We start from the raw sequence: 13,669 nt of genomic DNA on the forward strand, positions 1-13,669 counted from the left end.
ATTTCTTGTCTCAAATTAACAAATTAATCTATGTTTTAAAATAATTTGTTATATTAAGCACTAAGTTATTACAAATTTACTACAAAAAAAAAATCAAATTAGGTTTTCATTCCTAAGGAATGAAATGACCCTTCGGTTTATCTATAGACAAAAAAACAACAATCCATAGAAAGTTTGTTTCGGCTGGCAAGCATGATTTTTATTTTTATTTTTTAATAAATAAATAATTGTATTTTAAATAATATTAAATAACAAATTGTGTTGATATAAAGTTGCTTTTTCTCACTTGAAAATTAATTTGAAGGCCATAAAGCATTCAATTAGACGTTAACCAATTGTCTAAAACCATTTATATTATTTACTTGTTAATTTAATATATATATAAAAGTTGCCTTTGCATTTGAGGAGAAAATGCTACCATACATCTTTTCCACTCATCTTCAGTTACACTTTAAACTATTGTATCAATTAATACTAATTTTAATTAAACTTCTTAAAAACACAATAATCTATTCATCTTAACAAACATGTGTTTTTTCACTATAAGTTTATAATTTATAAACATTAGCTATTTATTAATGAATCTCTTGATTTTACTTTTTGTTTTGTTTTGTTTAATAAGTCATTGAATTATTATGTATATTAGATCTAGAATTGAAAAATAATCTCAAATATATATTTTATTTAGGAAAGTTTATGAATCAAAATTATATCGAAAGATCAAGCATAGATGTGCGATAGAACCACAATTATTTATCAACACAATTTTACATATCACGAAAAAAAAGTCATAGATTTTTTTTCTAATATACGGAATTATATAATCAGATATTTAATTTCAAGATCAATAATACTACGCTCGAATTAATATTTTGGATAACGATAAAAAGTAATTTAACATTACCATGTAGGCAATTATGGGTGTAAGAATAACCCCAACAACCCGAACTACTTGATCCATATTATATGGGTTGGGTTGGGTTAGTTTAAATGTATACCGAGTTGGGTTGAAAACTTTGGTTTTTTCGAGTTGGTGGTTAAAAAATTCGGGTTAACCCAACCCAACACGACTTAAGAATATATTTATTTATTTATATATATTTATTTTATTATTTATTTAATATTTATGAATAATGTTTGGAATGTTAAATTTTTATGAATGTTTGAAACTATGAATTTATAGATGTTTGAATTTTTGGATGTGAGTGTTTATCGATGTCATACAACAAATTTAAACCATACAAACATTAAGAATGAAAAAATAAACAATACAATTCGACAACCTAACTCAACCCTACTCATATTTTAAGGATTGGATTGAGAATATAATTCGAGTTATTCGGGTTGGGTTAACTCAAAAATATGGGTTGGGTTGAGTCAACCCAACCCATTCACACCCTTATAGACAACGTCCACTCCACTTTTTATGCCCACAGGATAAAGGGATTTTTAATAAATCTTAAATTTAAAACTTAAAACTAATATTTAGAAATTAATTAAAGAAATGCAATAATTTTCACACAAAGACAGTATAATAATAAAATTGTTAATGGAAAACATTATTTTATTCAAATTTTACAATAAATTAATATGAGATGCTAAATTTAAAATCGACTGAAAATATAAAATTAAAATTATATACTTATAAATATAAAGATTAAACTTAGATGCTAGGAGCTCAGCTTAACTACACCTATTTGTATGGAGAACAATAGGTCTCATATTCAAATTCCCTCCCTCCCAATTATCTTACACCTTTTAAAAAAAAATTAAAATTAGATAAATTATAAAATTTATGGAGATGTTTGGGACAATAACTATTTAATAATACAATAAACATCTCTTTTATAATAAATAAATTTAAAAGTCATTTGCTAACATCAACTACTATTTGATATTGTTTTTATCCTTTTATATTTATTGATGTTTTATTATTTACTATCGTATTTACTATTTATTTCTTAAATACATATTACTATAACACAAACTAAAATAATTTATAATCCAACTCACTCCATACGGCAAACGTTCTTTAAAAGAATCAAACTTACAAAAAAAATTATATGAAAATATCTGAAACTATTATTTTTACAGAAAGAAAATTAGAAACTTATATAAATATAGCAAAAAAAAATTAAAACTATTTAGAAACGTTAACAAAATCATTAAATTATTTTATTTATTATTATTATTATTGGCTGGATTTTAGAAATAGGTTAATAGAATTTGTCAATATATAATTTGAGGTAAATTTGTTAGGGACAGATATGGTTGATTTAATTTCTTAGTTAATAACAAAAACAAATAAAATATAGAGTGGTGTTTTGGTGACGTGGCAAAAGCGACGTGGATTTTGATTTGGGATTCAAATTCGAATGATTTCCCCCACGCTCCCTCCTTTGCTCCTGTTTGGATACTCGAATAATGTACCCCTACTCCCACTTTTTCATTCTACACGTGGCCTTTTACGTGGGCGGGTAGGGCCCGCCCCCTTTTATAGCCTCTCTTTTTAGTCCGCTGTAATCGATCAAAACAACCCTCCCTTCACTTTATCCAATACATTTTCATCATTCTCTTTAATTTCAATACTAATTTACCATTTTTCTCTCACTTTCTTTTCCATCCCTATTTGTTCTATAACCAAATGTTTGAGCATTCCTAATGTAATGCGATGTACTTAAAAAAAAATTATATCTAAATCCACTGTTTTAAACTCAAATGGTTATTAAAAGCTTATTTTGTTTGTATTGTTTTTAATTAAATCCTATTTTTCATTGTTTTCACTTTTTACGATTACATTTTTGTTCAAACCTATTTAGATTATTGCATAAATATTTTATTAAGAGGCTAAACAAAATTAGTAAATTGATAGAAACTTTAACATTTTTTTCTTAAAAAAATTTATCTAAAATACTATTTATAAAAATTATAAAGATTTTTATGGATCATATTTCCTATTACAGTATAATGTCTAGTGACTTGAGGATTATAATTCATAAATGTCATGTTCGATGTTGACATTATTTTAAAATTTAAGTTAAATTTATTAATAATTTACTATTACGAATTAAGTTTTGAAGTTTGTGGATGCGACATAATGAAATTTGGTATTTTAAAAGTTTGTTGAAATCTAGAGTTTAGAATTCTATTAGATATAATATTTAAATTTATATTTAATAGATCAAATAATTCAAAAAATAAATAATAATAATATATTAAATGTAAAATTCAAAACTAAACTTGAATTAATTACATCATTGAAACAAACCTAAATTTTATATATTTCATTTATATAATCCATACACTAAATTAATTGTTTTTCAACTTTAAAACTTAAATATAAGTAAATCAATTTACGTATCCATTCTATTTCGTTTAATCACACTTGTAATTTTATCGATTGTTATTTATCTACTCTAAATAAATAAATAAAGGTATTTATTTTCGATATATTTCCATTTTTTTTTTCCCTAAAGAACCTTCTTTTATTATAAAGAAAAACAGCAAAACAAATTTAAATATTAAATAAAAAAGAATCATAATCACATATACACGCAACCACAAAATAATTGATTTAATCATAGATGTTTTTATCAAGAGACATGAAATTTCTGTCACATTCACTAAGCATGCATATTAATTTTTTATTATTATCTATTCATATATATATATATAGAAAATAAAAGAAGAAAGAAAACCATTTACGTAAAATACTCCCAATTAATTAATCAATATATTAAATTAGAAACCTTCTAATGAATTATTGCCCCAAATAGTGGGATTACATATTCTACATTTCCCTACACTCTCACCTAACCAAAACTTTGTCCTAACCCATTTATATATATATATATATTTGTTTCATTTTTTATTTTGAACCAATTTAAAATAAGAAAGAAATATCTTTTAGTGGTTAGGTTTTGGATTTTTTTCAATGTATTTCTCTCTCCCTATATATAAACATCTTAAACTTCCATTTGATAGTGTGCGTTAATTAATTTAAAACAACTATATTATAAAATTTTAGAATTAATTTAAAATCATCGTACATAATGCATTATGTAATTTGCTATAGTTTATCGAAAATAATTGAGTTTATTATGCTATATTTAAAAATAACCTTTTAATTTAACAATGTTGAAAATGGTAAAACTTAACCGATTAGAAGTATTTTTAAATAAATTAATAGACGTTGTTATTGAAGATAAGAAATGAGTATTATAAAAAAATTTAGTTGAAAACTTAAAATTTTTAAATATAGAATCGAGATTGAAATAAAGCTAAATCTTAATATATTGGAAAAGAAATGTTGGAACAAAATTAGGAATCAAAGAAGTTTAATATATTGAAAATGAAGATTAAGAATTCAACAAAGATTAGACCCAAAACAAAAAGAATTATCTTTTAAAAAGAAATTAATAATAATAAAATAAATAAATAAAAGAAGTAGAGTGGAAGTCCCAATTTTGTGCTAACATATAATTTGTGTTCTTTCGCATTACCTTCTTCTTCAAAATCACAGCTCAACAAAGCTGTTCCATGGAGCCAAACAGCGACCCACCACCATTCTGGTCGCCGTCGCCACCCATCCGCCGCCCTAGATCCTATTCTCCACCCTTCATTTCTTTGCCGCTTTTGATTATCCTCTTACCCACGCTAGCTTTGATTCTCTTGTTCTTTGCTATCCGTCCGCTTCTTTCACTCACCAATCAAGTTTACAAACCTACTTCCGTGAAGAAAAGCTGGGATTCCTTCAATGTTTTCCTTGTTCTCGTTGCGATTATCTGCGGCATTTTCGCTAGACGAAACGACGACGTACCGACTACCGCCGATGCAGATAGCCGTGGTTCTGATCAAAGGACGGTTGTTGACACTGGTGGAGTTAAGGTGAACGGAGACTCGGAGTTGTCGCAGGAGTGGTTTGGATTTTCGGAGAGGAGATTTTCTGATCCGATGGGGAGAGCGCCGGTGACGACGAGGTTGAGGAGGAATAGCTCTTATCCAGATCTGCGGCAGGAATCGCTATGGGAGAATGGTAACGATGGTATCAATCAGTTCCGATTCTTTGATGATTTTGAAATAAATAAGTATCGTTCGCGATCCTTCGTGTATCGAACGCGAGGAAATGAAAGAGAAGAATCTCCGGCGGAGATTAAGGTTATTCCGGTTGATTCGTTTGTGGCGAATTCCTCGCCGGCGCCTGAGAAGATAAAGTCTCAGTCTCCCAATCCTCCGCCTCCACCACCGCCGCCACTGCCGGTAACTCAGAGGAAACCGAGACGGACGTATCAGAATATTCAGAAAAAGGAGGAAATTCCAGAGAATAAAGCTGAATTCACGCCGCCGCCTCCACCGCCACTTCCGCCGCGAGCAGTTATCCCACCGTCGCCGGTTCGTGTTAGATTGGAGGAGAAATTTGGAAAGAGTGTACGAAAGAAAACGAATGTTAAGAAAGAAATAGCAATGGCGTTGGCTTCACTGTATAGGAAGAGAAAGAGAAAACAAAAAACTAAAGATGCCTACGACGTCGACCGACGATCTCCAACCGAACAACGACCACCGCCGCCGCCCCCACCTCCGCCTCCTTCCTTCTTCCGCATATTCAAAAAATCAAGCAAAAACAAGAGAGTTCACTCCGAATCTCCCCCACCGCCGCCTCCGCCACCACCGCCTGCCCCATTATCATCCCGTTCGACAAAGAGGAAAATCCAGATCCCGCTTCCACCTTCACCACCGCCACCACCACCATCACAGCAGCGAAACTCCACCACTAATCGCCGACCACCTCTACCAACGAGCGTCCGTAATTCCTACATCGAAAACCAAAGCATTAACAGCCGAACAAAGAGTCCCATACGAACTATTCCACCGCCGCCGCCCCCTCCTCCTTCGTTCAAAACGACGACGGACGTGAAATCCACAGTTGGAAGCGACACTGTCGGGTCACGAAGCTCCGAAACCTCCCGTTGCGGATCTCCGGATCCGGAAAACGTCAATTCGCCGGCCAGCAGCGGGGCCGGAGTGGGGCCGGTGTTCTGTCCTAGCCCGGACGTTAACGTAAAAGCTGCAAATTTCATTGCGAGGTTGAGAGATGAATGGAGGTTGGAGAAGATGAATTCGGTTAGAGAGAAAGAAAGATTGGGCCAAGGCCCAAATTATGAGATAACAACGGGCCTTGGCCCAAATGTTTAAGATTTGGGCTCTGATTGTGGTTTTTTTGTTCATCTCTCAGAGCAAAAAAAAGAAGAAAAAAAAGGTGTGTATATTTTGGGTGAGTGTTATATTACAAATTATTATAAGGTAATATGGGGATTTTATACTTCTAATTGGGTTTACTTCTAAAAAAAGAAAATTTATATATAATAGGGTTAGGTTCAAAATTCTAATTGTGTTTGACTGATTTGTGTTTCTAATGTAGAGCTTGATTCTTGGAGAGTGAGAAAGATATATATATATATATATATATATATATATATATATATATATATATATGTATGTATGTATGTATGTATGTATCCACACATATGGTTATTAAACTTTGGATTTTGTTATAAGTATCATTCGGTTTCATTCTTCAATTATTGTGTATCATATCCATCTGTTTTTACTAATCGAGAAAATTGGATTTAAAAGGTACCAATAAGTTTATGAATAGAGCTAAGTTTGAGTGTATTTGAACTGATGAGGCATATAGTTGATACTTAAGAAATGTTCGATCTAGTAGAGACGAGTTCACTAGTTAAATTTAGTGTGAAAAATATTTTGATGATGATTTAAAAAAAAAAATGATATTTAGAGGTTCGGCGTACAACAAATAGTTTAAAATTTTTTTGAAGGTTATTGCCTGGTGAATTGAATTGTGGGCTCAAGTGTAATTGTGGTCGAGATTATAACTGACTAAGAGATTTGAGATTTATACATATATCACCACATATTATTGAACTAAACAGTGAAAGACAATTAGTTGCATAAAAAACTTTAGAGATAGAAGACAGTATCCAAACTTTACTTTATAGGTAAGAAAAAAAACCCAAAATGAGAATCGGAAGTAAATGATCTTTGAGGAGAGATGTCCCAGAGAAAAGCCAAGGTCCAAGTGTGTAAGGTGAGCCTTGATCGACTAGAGCTACAGGGATCAACTCGAACCCACTCGAGAGGACTAGCATGATGAAGGCAAGCCTAACTTTAATACGTAGAGAAGACGAGGTAATCAAGCCTATGAGTGAACATTTACTTAATCGAACAAACTAGTTTAACTAACTAAGGGTTAACTTCAAAGAGTATTGAGTGCCACATCGAGAGGCTAAAAACTCTACGTAAAATCTATATTTCAAATAGAACGGCCTTAGTTATAGCTATATCAACAAAATCCATAGTCTAACTTAACATCAAATCACACCTAGCATATATTTTATTATTTGAAGGTAATAAATGTTCTTCCGCTATTTATTAAAACTGTACGTATTAAGTCAATTTACTGATGTCAAATTTACATTTCAATCGACTATATCACTTATGCTATGATTCTATTTCTCTTTATCTAAATAAAGTATCTATTAGGTCTCAAAACTTATAATTTTATACCTTCTATATCTAAGTTCCCAATTGTATGTGAAAATAATTGACTTGTTAGATGATATTAAAGATACAAATGTTAAGCATAAAATTCAAATGTAACCTTAAATTTTATGAAGTAGTTATTGAACCAAAAGTGGAAAAAGAAAGTAAAATAGTAATCATTGAAAATCAAAAGTAATAAGCCCTAATAATGCCCCCTTCAAAAGAATACTCACTATTTAAAAAAGCAAACAAAAAAGTGAATCAGTTTAATAGAGTTATCTTGAAAAATCGTCGATACATCGATGCTTACATTCATATATACTTTATGCACATGTTGAATTAACAAATGGACAATTATAATTATTCACAAACAGTTTCTAAAGAAAATTCTAAAGTCTAAATTGATTCGGTTATGAAATTTTGAGTTTAATTGATAACATTACAAACCTCACTCAATATTTATACAAACCAATAGAGAGTATGCGTGAATACATTCATGACAACTCAAAGTTATCCAAAAGCCACCGTAAACTTTTATTTGTAAAAGTTGAGTCTCAAAACTTATATATCCGCTAAAATTAAACTCTCAAACTTACAATAATCGTACAAATGAAGTTGTCAAAATGATAACCATTTAACCCTCAAACTTATACAATTATTTACAATATCTTCCGTTACGTAAACTGAATCATATATGGACCAATTTTAACACTTAAAAATAAGTCCAAATATTCAATTATAGCAAAACAAACTAAAATATCAATATATCTGCATTAGACACAGAATAATTAATTATGATATTTTGCTATATTTATAAATATTGTCATTTAAAATTAGAATTTGTTTCTCTAACATTAAAAAAAGAAAAAGAAAAGAAAAGAATCCGTACAGCGACGTCGTTTCATTGTTCTTTTTCCACACTTGAGAATAGAGATGGTAACTATCCGACGTGCGCTAGGGCTCACTGTGAAAACACTGACCAAATGAAACTCGCCGGTCTCAAATCCGTTGAAAACGCTCACGAAGAGTCCGTATGGGCGGTCACTTGGGTTCCGGCCACCGACAATCGTCCTTCTCTCCTCCTCACCGGCTCCCTTGACGAGACTGTCAAGCTATGGAAGTCCGATGAGCTCGACTTGGAACGCACCAACACTGGCCACTGCCTCGGCGTCGTCTCTGTTGCTGCTCATCCTTCCGGTTTCATTGCTGCCTCTGCTTCCCTCGATAGTTTTGTTCGTGTATTTGAAGTCGATTCCAACTCCACTATCGCCACTCTTGAGGCTCCTCCTTCTGAAGTCTGGCAAATGCGCTTCAATCCCGAGGTACTTCTTCCGAATTCCTTTCTTCAACTGTTCTGATCTATGAATTTGAGAGATTGTTTGTTTTGTCGTTCACGGATTAATACTCAACTTACTTGACTTTCCATTAGAGGATTTCGCAATCTACGTAACCTGATTACTGAGATGAAAGTCCTTTATTGCTATAATCTTTCAATTGATTTTACATTTGCTTGTGTCATTAAGTGCTCTGAACATTCTGTAATTATTAAGATCTTTTAATTTTTTACGAGGAAGAAAGCTTCCTGAACTCATCTTTACCTTACCAACCAATTGAATCATTTTGTCCTACTTTAAGGTGTTCATGGATATGTGGTAAAAGAAAATTCATTATCCATGATTTTGTATATAAATCACTTTCTTGGACAGACGTTTTCTTTTGTTATGGGTCTTTCTTGGTACAAGATGGCTGATTCAGTTGATTATTGGATATCGGTTTGTTCATTAACTCGGTTCTTGAATGAAGGAAACGTCTGTTGATGATTGTGTTTTGGTGAAGTATAGCTGTTCATTGTTCATTCTTTGTCCCACTAGTATAGCTTTATTAATTTCACTTGGATCCAATGGTTCACTTCACTTTAATTGAAATTTTACTGGAAAGGTAGTTTATGGAATTTGATGAGTTCAATTGCATGTTGGTATTCCATATTGCTGATGATGATATCGGTTAACAAAATACCAAAAAAATTGCATGTTGGTATGCAAATTAATGGTCGGTATTGACTCCCGAGTTATGAATCATAACATGTAGTTATCAATTCTTTCTATATGCAAATTCGCCCTTCAAATCGAAATTAAAAAGCCATTGGTAATTGCGACACTCGATAGAGGGTATGTTTTTGATAGATATTTATTTGTTGACTGAAAATAATATTGATAGCCAAAATGAGCATAATACAACTTTCATCCAGATATGACTAAAAGGTTTGACTAAGAGGCTTGTGGTTCAAATACCCTGCAACATTTTTCTTTTTTCACTTAAAAAGAGAAGAAAAAAAGTCTGAAGTATTTTGTTCTTTAATAACTTTTGCACTTCCAAGCTATGTGTGAGCCTTGTATACATATTTTATCATGTCAGACACGTGTTTAGAGTGTGTGTAGATGTAGTTCTGTCTGATACCGACACTTGCCTTCCTAGGTTGAGGACATATATAATTCTGATGGTTTTCGAACTCCTATAGCTGTTAAAATTTCCAATCCATTCTCTGATATATACTTAAAATCGTGGCTCCAGTGACCTTGTCCTTGTTTTCCTGAACATTTTTTGATGTCATGTACGAAATCTTGCACTGTTTTAACTTTATGCAAACTTGTTCTCTCTTCGAACATAACAACTTCGTCCTGTATGACTAGATGAACTCAACAATCTAAATCAAAGAAATAATGTTTCATTTAAATTCAATCAAAAGAAAATTCACAAAACTCGTTTAATCTTGGCTCATGTCATGCCTAAACTTAACAGTAACCTTTGCATCAGGGTACCATGTTAGCAGTTGCTGGTGGAGGTAGCGCATCAATTAAGCTTTGGGACACAAACACATGGAAACTGGCTGCAACTCTATCAATTCCTCGTCCAGAAGGCCCTAAGCCCACCGATAAAACTGCTAGCAAGAAGTTTGTACTTTCAGTAGCATGGAGCATTGACGGGAGAAGACTCGCTTGTGGTTCAATGGACGGGACCATTTCAATCTTTGATGTAGCTCGTGCGAAGTTTCTACACCACTTGGAAGGCCACTTCATGCCAGTGAGATCCCTCGTGTATTCACCTGTGGAGCCACGCCTACTCTTTTCTGCCTCTGATGATGCTCATGTCCACATGTATGACGCAGAGGGTAAAACTCTAATTGGAGCGATGTCAGGCCATTCAAGTTGGGTATTGAGCGTTGATGCAAGCCCTGATGGCGCTGCTGTTGCTACCGGTTCAAGCGACAGAACCGTTAGGCTTTGGGATCTCAACATGAGGACTGCTGTTCAGACAATGACTAACCATAGTGATCAGGTCTGGGGGGTTGCATTTCGACCACCTGGTGGGGTTGGTGTGCGATCTGGTCGACTTGCTAGTGTGTCTGATGACAAGAGTATCTCCTTGTATGACTATTCTTGAATCAGACCGGACGGCAAGAGCTATTTGTGGTTTTTTAGAAAGATCTTGAGCTGTTGCCAAGACTATTCGTTTTACTTCTTCATAAAGCTACTTGTCCTTTTAGTTGTTATAACAAGGAACGATTCAATGACAGTATTGTGTTGTGAACTTATAACCAATGTTCGTTTGCTATGTAGATTTGGAATCAAGGATAATAGACCCCAATTTTTTATTAGAGGAAAAGAAGAGCAACAGAACCTACAAAACCCAGAAATGGAATTGAAAGCAATAATCTACAAAGTTAATACACTTTAGACTTTGGAGCCTTATTTAGTAAATAATCTTTGAGTACATCCATGACACTTCCAAAATCAGCCTTCACTTGAACAGGTGGGTTAGCAAATTGGCAAGCCATGTCTGGGATTTCCTTGGAATGATAATCAATTTTGGATTGTGCAAACTTCAGACCATGAGCAGTACTCACCACCACCGTCCGATCAGTCGGTCCGATGATCCCTTTGTTTCTCAGCTTGATTAAAGCAGTTAGTGCAACCCCAGTGTGAGGACAAATGAACATCCCAGTAGAATCAGCTTGTGCCATTGCGTCCATAAGTTCCTCCTCGGTTGCTTCCTCAACAATGCCATTTGAATTCTGCAATGCGTAAACAGCTCGGTCTATAGAAACCGGATCTCCAATCTGAATGGCGGAAGCAAAAGTTGAACTTGCTTTCACAGCCTTGAAATCTTTCCAACCAGATTTGTAATGTAAATACAAAGGATTTGCATTGGCTGCTTGAGCACAAACAAGCCTTGGAATTCTATCAACGAGGCCAAGTTCTTGACACATCTTGAAACCTTTGTAAAATGCATAAATGTTGCCAAGATTCCCTCCAGGAACAATCACCCATTCAGGTACTCCCCAATCAAATTGTTGTAGAATTTCAATAGCTGCTGTTTTTTGTCCTTCAAGTCTCAAACTATTCAAAGAATTAGCTAAATAAATTGGCAATTCTGCTGTAACTTCTCTTATTAACTTCATACAGCCATCAAAATCTGTGTCTATACTCAACACAAAAGCTCCATTAGCAATGGGTTGAACAAGCTGTGCCATGGAAATCTTATTTGCTGGAAGGAAGACAATGGAAGGAATCCCTGCAGAAGCGCAGTAAGCCGATAATGCAGCCGATGTATCGCCGGTCGATGCACAACCGACTCCGACGACAGGACGTTTCAATTTCCTTAACCGATTCACTTGGCTAACCAAAACAGTCATACCCAAATCCTTGAAACTTCCAGTATGGCTAATCCCACAATGTTTCACCCATAAATCATTCATACCCAGAAACTGTTTGCCAAAACGCTCAGCCCAAAACAAGTTTGAGTTACCTTCGAAAGCGCTGACGATATCGTCAGGGTCGATCTCCGGCAACACCCATTCCTTCTTACTCCAAACGCCGGAACCATAAGGCCACGTAGTTTTCCCCACGCGCGAATCGAAGAGGTTTCGCCAATAGGCGCCGTCATATTTCTTCAATGCCTCCATGTCGTGTTGAATGTCGAGTAACCCACCAGATCGGCTTCGGTAAACGATCTCGTCGAGAGAGTAGCACTCAGTGGAGTCGGGGCCAGCGTTAAAAGGGACGTACTTGGCCGAGAAGTTGCTCCGATCTTCTCCGGAGGCTGCACGGTGGCGACGGGCTTCATCTTTGATGTTCTCGTCGGCAGAACGGCGGTTCTTGAGAGTGGACAATGGGGGAGAGCCGTTAGTGGGTGGAGAGGGGGAGGAATCAGAGGTAGCTTTAGGGATTCTGAGAATGGGGTTGCGGAATTTTGGGGTGGATTGAAGCTTGGGGTTGCGAGAAGGGAAAGAAATGGTGGGGTTGAAGAGGGAGGAGGTAGCCATTGTTGGGAGTGAAGGTTTTTGGGTGAAGATGGAGGAGGCAGCGGTGGCGGCGGTGATGGCTTTCTTCTTGTATAATGGTTGGAAGAGAAACAAACAGGGCTTCTTTGATTATTATAACCTCCACTTTCTTCTAACCTACTGATTTTAGGGGAAAGAGAATTAATATATTCAATTATTAGTTATTGTTTTTACATCATAAATGGCATACAAAAGACTGAAAATAATCAAAATGTTTAAGAAAGTTGTGAAGAAAATAACATAACATGACTGTCTATACCTTTATCTTAGATATTTATCAGCACATTTTGTTGTATTTATAAACAGAGAAAATTATATTTTTTAGTATATCCATTGACTTATTGAATATTGACTATATACATTTTTATTCTCCAAGAATCACAAGAATAAGTTCCTTGGATTTTTAAGTTTTCAAAATGTGCCTTTTTTAATTTATGAGTTTTTTAAAAAGAGCGTTTGCAAAAGTAGCAAAATTTTATAATAATGTCTCATGTCACTACATTCTTAAATTGTAAAAGTTGCAAATTTAAAAGTCATATGATAGCATTTGATAGGTATTTGATATATTTAATTACTTGTCGTATTTGTGATATTGACAAAAAATGTGTTATGGACTGTTTCTTTCTTAAAAATTTTTGTCATATAATGCAATTTCTCTTTTTAAGATATGTTTAAAAGTTATTTTTTTAGAAAAGGTATTGAAAGTGAGAAAACTGTTGAAAATATAACAAAATATCCGATTCTATCAACGATAGACACTGATTGACA

The 13,669-nt window shown here is 33.8% G+C and overlaps 3 protein-coding genes across 3 annotated transcripts; 2 read left to right on the forward strand and 1 right to left on the reverse strand.

Moving 5' to 3' along the window:
- Positions 1 to 4,539: 4,539 nt before the first annotated feature.
- On the forward strand, positions 4,540 to 6,192 carry LOC103492531 (uncharacterized). The gene has a single exon (XM_008452932.3). It carries the CDS (start codon positions 4,540 to 4,542, stop codon positions 6,190 to 6,192), a length of 1,653 nt encoding a protein of 550 aa, XP_008451154.2.
- Positions 6,193 to 8,479: 2,287 nt separating this feature from the next.
- Positions 8,480 to 11,189, forward strand: LOC103492347 (WD repeat-containing protein VIP3). The gene is made up of 2 exons (XM_008452674.3): positions 8,480 to 8,882; positions 10,375 to 11,189. The coding sequence occupies exons 1-2, from the start codon at positions 8,544 to 8,546 to the stop codon at positions 10,999 to 11,001; spliced, it is 966 nt and encodes a 321-aa protein (XP_008450896.1). The 5' UTR covers positions 8,480 to 8,543; the 3' UTR covers positions 11,002 to 11,189.
- On the reverse strand, positions 11,179 to 13,075 carry LOC103492532 (threonine synthase, chloroplastic). The gene has a single exon (XM_008452933.3). It carries the CDS (start codon positions 12,881 to 12,883, stop codon positions 11,282 to 11,284), a length of 1,602 nt encoding a protein of 533 aa, XP_008451155.3. The 5' UTR covers positions 12,884 to 13,075; the 3' UTR covers positions 11,179 to 11,281.
- Between the last annotated feature and the right edge of the window lie 594 nt (positions 13,076 to 13,669).

The sequence above is a fragment of the Cucumis melo genome, chromosome 2, assembly GCF_025177605.1.
Source record: "Cucumis melo cultivar AY chromosome 2, USDA_Cmelo_AY_1.0, whole genome shotgun sequence".
NCBI classification, from domain to species: domain Eukaryota; kingdom Viridiplantae; phylum Streptophyta; class Magnoliopsida; order Cucurbitales; family Cucurbitaceae; genus Cucumis; species Cucumis melo.

What these genes read in the sequence shown, in the direction of transcription:
- LOC103492531 (XM_008452932.3), top strand. Translation starts at nt 4,540, where the DNA reads ATGGAGCCAAACAGCGACCCACCACCATTCTGGTCGCCGTCGCCACCC.
- LOC103492347 (XM_008452674.3), top strand. Translation starts at nt 8,544, where the DNA reads ATGAAACTCGCCGGTCTCAAATCCGTTGAAAACGCTCACGAAGAGTCC. An exon ending in AAATGCGCTTCAATCCCGAG is followed by an intron (nt 8,883 to 10,374) that starts GTACTTCTTCCG and finishes CCTTTGCATCAG; the next exon opens with GGTACCATGTTAGCAGTTGC.
- LOC103492532 (XM_008452933.3), bottom strand. Translation starts at nt 12,883, where the DNA reads ATGGCTACCTCCTCCCTCTTCAACCCCACCATTTCTTTCCCTTCTCGC.